Genomic DNA, 8,743 nt, shown 5'->3' with positions numbered 1-8,743 from the left:
GGGGGGGGGGGGGGGGGGGGGGGGGGAGAAAAAATCATTTGCAGTAAAACACAAATATTAACTACGTATGATTTATCAGTCAAATGTATAAGGTGACACTAATCAACACAACATACAATAATTTGGGGACCCGGAGTCACAAAGAGATTAGTATAATCAATGTTAACTATATTAAGGAACTACTGCAAAGCCCCCTCCGAAAGAAAGAAAGGATGTGACGGGGAAAAAGAAAACATCATTTGCAGAAAAAGAGAAATATCAACTACGTACGATTTATCAGTCCCTTGAATAAGGTGACACTAATCAACACAATGTACAATAACTTGGACACTGAGTCACAAAGAGGAGTACAGATCAATGTTAACAGTATTACGGAACTACTGCAACACCCCCTTGAAAAGAAAACATCATTTGCAATAAAAGACAAATATTAACATGTATGATTTATCAGTCAAATGTATAAGGTGACACTAATCAACACAACATACAATAATTTGGGGACCCGGAGTCACAAAGAGATTAGTATAATCAATGTTAACTATATTAAGGAACTACTGCAAAGCCCCCTCCGAAAGAAAGAAAGGATGTGACGGGGAAAAAGAAAACATCATTTGCAGAAAAAGAGAAATATCAACTACGTACGATTTATCAGTCCCTTGAATAAGGTGACACTAATCAACACAATGTACAATAACTTGGACACTGAGTCACAAAGAGGAGTACAGATCAATGTTAACAGTATTACGGAACTACTGCAACACCCCCTTGAAAAGAAAACATCATTTGCAATAAAAGACAAATATTAACATGTATGATTTATCAGTCAAATGTATAAGGTGACACTAATCAACACAACGTATAACAATTTGGACACCAAGTCATAAAGAAACGAATACAAATCAATGTTGACTATATTAAGTAAGGAAGGAAAGGGGAGGGAGGAAGAATAGAGTACTCCTTTGGCTTTTGCTTAGAAATCTATAAAAGCTGGTATCAATTTGGATTTAAACGGAAGGACTATATATACGTACATGTTTGGATTTCACTGATCTAAGCTAACAAATATAGTCATGCTTGTCCATATTAAATATATGGCAATTCATGTTTGTAATTGTAATATTGACTAAGCTAATCAAACAAAATTTATTTTTTCGCCTCCCCCTCCTTAATTATATTTTTCCATTTTCTCATTTCCTCCCTTCCCTTCTTCTAAATACATACAGAACAACTTCTGTATCAGAAGCAAAGCAACTACATGAATGTATCACCTCTGGCCAATTCTAACGTTATGAGCCAAATAAAAAGTTAGTTTCCACAAGTATTATTTGAGCTTAAAACCACCAAAATTTGGTGTTTGCATGCTGAAAAGTTGCTGAGAATTTTAAGTTGCATAAATAAGGAAATAGGATAATCAATATATGCCGACTGTATAATTTCATGTTAATTTTAGATTTCAAGTCTACTAAAAATCAACAATTTCTAGTCATTTGAATGACCATTTTAATCATGCTTCTCAGTTAAATTAATAGTATTCTCAAGGTTTCTCACACTACCTGTTAAAGCCCGAAGAAACAAAATTTTAAAATCTGAAGACTTCTAGGAAGTCAAAACTAAAAACTTCATACTTTACATTCCACTACAAAGAAATAGGAAGAAGACAGTTTTTAAAATCACAATGGAAAACTTACCAAGTTGATCTGTGTTTTTTGGTCTAATCAGATCTTTACTAATGATTCAATTTCTATTATTGATGATGTTTTAAACTCATTACAGATAATAGGATCATAGCTTGTTTGGAAAGCTTCATGTAGATATGGTTGTAGTACAACCTTTGTACTGACTTGTTTAAAGATATATATACAAAGCTACCAGTTTCAAAAAAAATAAAATAAGGACTTACCAAGCTGACTTGTTAGAATAATGTGTGGCACATCACATCTCAAGTTTGCCATACCATTAGCAAATATCAGTTCATGAAAAGGAATGCTGCTTCTCCGAACAATAAGAAATCAACTTTAACTCAGATTTAGTTCCTGTAATCTATCATACTGATTTTTCTGGAACGCGATGAATATGCCACATTACTCCACAGAGTACCCTCAACTAAATCCCTTTCACAAGCAAACTATAATTGGAATGTTATTAAATATAACCAATGTTCTTATCAATTACCCAGTTAATGAGATTCTCTATATATTCCATATCTGAGTCTCTTCTTTTCCTTGTTTCAGTTTTGTAGGTAGTGATCAAAGTCATAATTGTAATCTCCTCATATCCCAAAATGTCAACTATTTTCCTTGAAATTTTCCTTATTTCAGTTTTGTAGGTAATAATAAAGCCATAACAAAAATCTCCTCATAACCCAAAACGTCGTCTCTTTTCCTTATTTCAATTTTCTAGGTAGTAAAGTATTAAACTAACCGGAGAACAAACCAAAAAAGAGATAATAGATAAATACATTTCCTAATCTATGAGAGGTGCCATGTCAGCACTCATTGGCCCTCCATTATATAGATACAGATAGATAGATTTTTTTATTTATGTTGGGTCTGGACAAAGCTTGTGCACCACAACTATGACAAATGGGAAAAGATCACCTAGAGTGTTTTGCCTCCGTTAGGATTTGAACCCGAGACCTAATTTTTCGCGATAAAGGTAATGTAACTGAGACCTCATGGTACTCCTCATGTAGTGCAGCTTCTTTGTTCCAAGTGTGACAGAACACAACATACTTTGTTTAAAAAGTTGGAAGTTATTTTTCCCCTCCTCCAAAAGCAGCTAAATTCTTAAACATTACTCCATGCATTTTTTAAATGAAAATTCTAGTTTATAAGACTCCTAGACATTTCTAGATTAATTACTGTTGGAATGTAAAACTACTATGTACTACCCCAGGCTAGTAGAGTGGACAGTGGTACAACAACAACATACCCAGTGAAATCCCACAAGAGTGGTCAGTGGTACTTCTTCATATTTTTTAATGGCAAGTCTTTCGGGGCTTAAGCTAATGCCTGTCCTAATTCTTGCCTCATTGACAAACAGAAACGGAAAAATAGAATAGTGGCATCCATCATGCAATTGATCTAGAACACCAATATGCATGTGTATCTGACATGCAAAAAAAATAGCAATATTGAATGAAAAAAGCTACTTTTACAGACCTGAAAAGCAGAGCGGATCAGCTCCTCAACATAATCAACAGTTGCACCTTTGACAAAATCGAATGATACATTATCCACAACCAATTTAACTCCGTCATGCTCAAAAATTCTATAAAATATAAGAAATGAATGAACAGCAAAATAAGCAACATAATGACAAATGCTAACAGTAGCAGTATATGAAACTTTAGAGCATTTTAAGTGGTTTTGGGGGGTGGGATATGAGGGAGCAGGATGTTGAACTCATGCTTCAAAAACTGACAGATTCCTTAGGACCACCAAGAACAGGATTTATCAATCAATCAACCAAATTTGTGTCAATCCCAAACTAGTTGGAGACTTGGAGTTGGATATATAATCCCTCTACATCCAGTTCCCTTTATTCAGGCTCATTTCATTCTAATACTCAATAGTTTGCTTTAAGACAATTTAGTGAAGACAAATAGGGGTCTTTCTATAAGTAAAGGAAGGCTGGTATAATACTCCCAAAACTGTATAGGATGTGAAATACAAGAAACCGTTAGCAAACCTGTCATCCGAATTGGTCTTATCGTCTAGAGAGAATTCATATTGAAACCCGGAACAACCGCCAGCTTCAACACTCAAACGAAGCATCTTCTCTTTATGTTCGCCAGCTTGCAACTCTTTAATCCTCTACTCAGGCATGTAAAAGGACCCAAGTTAGTAAATTGTCTCAACTCAATTTTACAAGCAATTCATACCTATACAGTACAATATAAAACCTTATAAAACAGTATAAAAACTAGAATGTCATCGTCAAAGTGATTATGCTCTCACATAGTCACATATACCACGGTTTCATTTACCAAAAAAACCCTTTCCCAAATGGAGTTTGGAACTATTCACTTAGAAATTAACAATCTTTTACAGAACAACTGAACAAATTTAACTGATTAAACATAAAGGTATCAAATCTCGAATGTTTCAATAAGATATAGCACAAGAATCTTGAAAATTTCTCGCAAAAAGTCTTTCCCAGAATTTTTTAAAAAATAATCAGCACAGACATTTTTTAAGCATAAAAAAAAGGGAAAGCTTCGGACCGAGAGATATATTAGAACTTACACGAACGCAGTTCTCAGTCATTACAACGGAATCTGTAGCTTCGACTTGAGATTGAGATTGAGATTGGGGCTGTGATAGAGCAGAAGCTGAGGAATTCAAAAGTCGGTAATTTTGACGAATCCGGGTGGTGAAGAAGGGAACAACACGACGAATCATCGAACTCGACGACGAAGATGATAACATATCTATGAATTAATCATCTACAGAAGATGAGATTGACGAAATCGGTATGGTTTTTTATTTTCTGGAAGAAAATGAAGAATTGGTGGATGAATTGAAGATGACAGGTTTTCTTGTGCCCGAGACAATTCAATGGATGCGGATCTGGAGCTCCGTTTCGACTTGTGCCCGACACGTACCTTCCGAAAATATAGCTTACGCCAAATATATCTATCTATCTGTGAAAAATGAAAAACTCCACCTTTACCCCAAAATAAAAACAAAGGTGTTCGGATTTATTTATTTTACTAGTGAGCTCATTCGCGGTTATAAAAAATGATAAGATGTCATTATATATTTATTCAGATACATAATTGATTTCATAGAGAAAAAATATTTGGTTAGTAGTTAGATAACTTCCAACAAAATCATGAGTTATTCTTTTAAACCAGAAGAAAATATAATTAAACTTACGACAATAAATTTTTTATATAAAATAAAAAATAAAAAGGAATCATAAAAAAAAATGTAACAATTTTTTTACACAACTTACAATCCTAATCATTAAAAATTAAAAAGAATTACACAGCTTACAATCCTAATCATTAAAAATTAAAAAGAAAAAATATGAAATCAATACACAATTTTTCGAACTTTTGTCGATATCCATTTTCACAAGTCGATCACCATTCAATAGCTTTTATTTTATTCTTCAAGTCAAATTAAAGAATGAATAATTTAAGTATCGAAAACATAACAATTTAAAAGTGTGATCATTTGTCCAAAGTCTTACAATGCTTTTATTTATAGGACTATAATATGAATAACAAATAATGTCAAGATTATGACTATTAATTATTTAGATATTATGATAATAAAATTGTGGGAGTAGCGAAAATAATGACTATTGAGTTTTGTGTTAAAGAATATAAATGAATAGTTAATTGACATATTTATTATTCTACAATAAAAAAGATAGAGAAATTGCAAAGGAAAAAAAGAAGAAAATAAACAAAATTCTTAGCCAAAGATTATAATAAAGATGAAAAATTCAAGAGACTCAAGACATTATTGTGTAGATTTTATTGTTATTTAAAACTTGTAATGAAATATTTACAATTGAAAATTCATGGGAAAAAATTATAGTTAGACATTTTTGAGGAACTAAACGGACATAATAAAGAAAAAAAGAGATAATTATGTTCAACAAAGTCACAAGTTACTATTTTGAACCAAATGAAATTATAAATTTACGACAATCAGAACTTTATATAAAATACAAAATTAAGAGAAATCACGAGAGAACTAAAATAAATAAATAAAATAATACAACATCATTCTTACGATCTTAATTATTAAAACATTAAAAAAATACGAAATCAATGTACAATCTTCCGATCTCTTGTCGATATCCACTTCCACAAGCCATAATCACCATTCAATAGTCTTTATCTAATTCTTCAAGAACCGAAGCATCAACATAATAAACACTAAAAATATGACAACTTGAAATGTTGATGTGCTCATTTCAACAAAGTCTTACAATCTCTCTATTTATAGGATTACAATATAGAATACCAAATAATATCATGAATATGACTATTAATTATTTTGGAGGTTATAATAATAAAAAATTATGGGAGTTATGAAAATAAAAACCATTAAGTTTTACATTTAAACAAAAAAAAACTAAAACGACTTTTTAGCAATTTGACACTGAGCTTTTGATATAAAATTTGCATTACTTTAAACTCTTGCAAATTTCTTACAATAAAATTCAAGTAATAAAAAATACGACTTACATGTAAATAAAAAGAAAAATAAGTATACCTTTCCGCCAATAATCTTGTGGGACCTTGTTTAAATTTTCTCACTAAATTGTGAGACTGAAATTCGATCAATTTATCAAATATCATGGAGAAGATAATTTTTCCCATTAAAAAAAAGACACTTGCAATAAAACAATTAAATTTATATAAGTAAAAAGTTGAAAGCAATATATAAGCTATAAAATGCTATTTTATTAAATTCCGAAAAAAATTGTGATTCTTGGTAAAAAAGATGAGCAAGTTTATCACCTAGTTAATACCTAGCTCAACTATACATATAAATTTGATCATTTCATTTGTAACAAAATTTTCTAATGCCTCTATTTATAGGACATAATATGGAATACCAAAAGATATCATGAATATGACTCTATTAATATGAATTAGGAGTTATGGTTATCAAAATACATGGGAATAATAAAAATAAAGACAATTAAGTTTTTATATAAATAATATGAATAAGTGGAGTAGAAATTGGCACATTAATTTTTATATAATAATAATTTAAAAAATAGAAAAAATTGTCAAAAAATGAGAAAAAGATAAATAGAATCCTTGGCCAAAGAGAGGTGCCACGTCACTTTTTTTTTACTAGCTTTATATTATATATATAGATAGATTTATAAGTAATTTTTTTACGAAAGATGTTTGAAACAGATAAAAAGTATTTTAAAATATTTATTTCTAGGTAAAAAAAATACCCAAAAAAATAGCCTAAAATTGATAATTTGGATATGATCATATGATTGTCTGTGACTTATAACTTTTAATTTGCAAGCTACTTAAAAAAAAATCAGCCTAAAACATTTAAAACGGACTTCCAAGAAAATGAAACAAATCCTGGAGTACAAAAAATGATGAAACCACAACTTTTGTATCATTTAAAATATAAAGAGGAAAATTTTATTCTCAATTAACAGCGTATGTGTGATTTTATGAAAATTGAGGAAAAACAAATAGAGATGTATTTGTCTTTATAGAAATTGAAATTCAGGAAGAGGAATTGATTTTTCTTTTCTTTATTGTTGTTTTCATTGGTGTGTAAACTTTTACCAAATTGTAAACTTTTTGATTATTTTAAAAACCACAAAAAAAATAATACAATTATTGATATAATTAAGGCCCTTCAAAATTAGGTGTGTGAAAAAATCAATTTAACTGGTAAATTGAACCAAATAAATGTTAATTTAATGTTGTGAGGTTATTAGGTTAACGATTATGTAAATTAAAATTATTGAACTATCGGTTCAATTTTCAGTTCTTAGATTTTAGTTAATAGTTAATCAATAAGCTAAGAAGATCATATAAAACCTATTTTTTTTATTCCTAATGTTATAAAAGGTGGCTTAATTATTATTTTTAGAGTTATAAACGCTTTCTTATTTCTCAACAGTGGGGCATTATACTTTTGGAGTATCAACTTTGGTTCATATTTTTGCATTGTAGTTCAAAATTTCAAATTATAGTTTGTTATAAGGGACATATTTAAGAGAATGCTATTGCATCTAAGTTTATATGGATTCATTTTTTTTGTTGTTGAATTAAATGACAGACAAATATTTAAACTCTTTAAATTTTTTGTTTTGATTTGAAATGAATAGGCACTATTAGCACTAAAAATACAAGGTTGTACTTAAAGTGTATGAATTCATGTCTTTGAAATACAATTTTTCGCAAGTTATTTCACAATATTATTTTAGTAATTCTGTTTGAATTGATATATTTTTTATTTATAGGTCTCGTATTTATTAGATCATGATGCTTGTTTTAGCAATAAATATTATGTGAATACAAACGTCATGAACTAACAAATACGAGACCTATACAAACGTCATGAAGTAACAAACGTCAATACGTTTGTTTCATTTGCTTAAATAAAAAAAATAAAAATTATTGGATAAATAAATATCTTTTAATCGATTAATAGAAATTGATAACACTTATCTTACTAGTTTAATTATTAATTTAGAATGTTTACAATCCGACAAAGGTTATTTGAAAGAAGGTCCTTATTTTAGAGATAATCTTTAAGTTTTATCTTTCAACATTTTCAACAATAAGAAAGTAACCAAAAATAATAACAAATTGAATAAACCTATTTTACAATAATATTGATTTGCCTTTGTTTTAAAACTTTTCTAACTACACATGTTTATTTTCGAGCTTTTTAACTATTATGAACTAATTATTTCATGTAAAACGAAACAAAATTAATTCAAATTTAACACTAATGCATAAAAAAAAAACTAATAATCTCAAATCCCAAAAAGCGAGGAAAAGGAGAAAAAAAATGGCACATCAGTCTTTTGTCTCAAATGGGTATAGATTTTTTTTTATAAAAAAAAGAAGTACAACTTAAACGAAGAAAATTGACTTTTTAGGCTATTTATAATTTATTATTATAATTTTGCAATTTCTTTATAAAAAATATTTATTACACTTTTAATTAAATTTAAAAAGAAAAGACGGTGCCCGCACGCCGTGAGTTTTTCCATTTTTAACTTACAC

The 8,743-nt window shown here is 29.5% G+C and overlaps 1 protein-coding gene across 1 annotated transcript in view; it reads right to left on the bottom strand.

Annotated features, from left to right (window-relative positions):
* The window catches only part of LOC102603820 (iron-sulfur assembly protein IscA-like 2, mitochondrial), a 7,064-nt gene extending 2,469 nt beyond the window's left edge, over window positions 1–4,595 (bottom strand). The window contains exons 1-3 of the mRNA XM_006344691.2: window positions 4,248–4,595; window positions 3,691–3,815; window positions 3,162–3,270 (exon numbers count right to left, since the gene is read on the bottom strand). Coding sequence (XP_006344753.1) covers window positions 3,162–3,270; window positions 3,691–3,815; window positions 4,248–4,430 — 417 coding nt within the window. The 5' untranslated portion in view covers window positions 4,431–4,595. The remainder of the gene's footprint in view (window positions 1–3,161; window positions 3,271–3,690; window positions 3,816–4,247) is intronic.
* Window positions 4,596–8,743: the final 4,148 nt, after the last annotated feature.

Source organism: Solanum tuberosum, unplaced genomic scaffold, assembly GCF_000226075.1.
Source record: "Solanum tuberosum cultivar DM 1-3 516 R44 unplaced genomic scaffold, SolTub_3.0 scf00060, whole genome shotgun sequence".
NCBI lineage: Eukaryota > Viridiplantae > Streptophyta > Magnoliopsida > Solanales > Solanaceae > Solanum > Solanum tuberosum.
The sequence above is the reverse complement of the archived record's forward strand: the minus strand, read 5'-3'. Positions and strand labels throughout refer to the sequence as shown.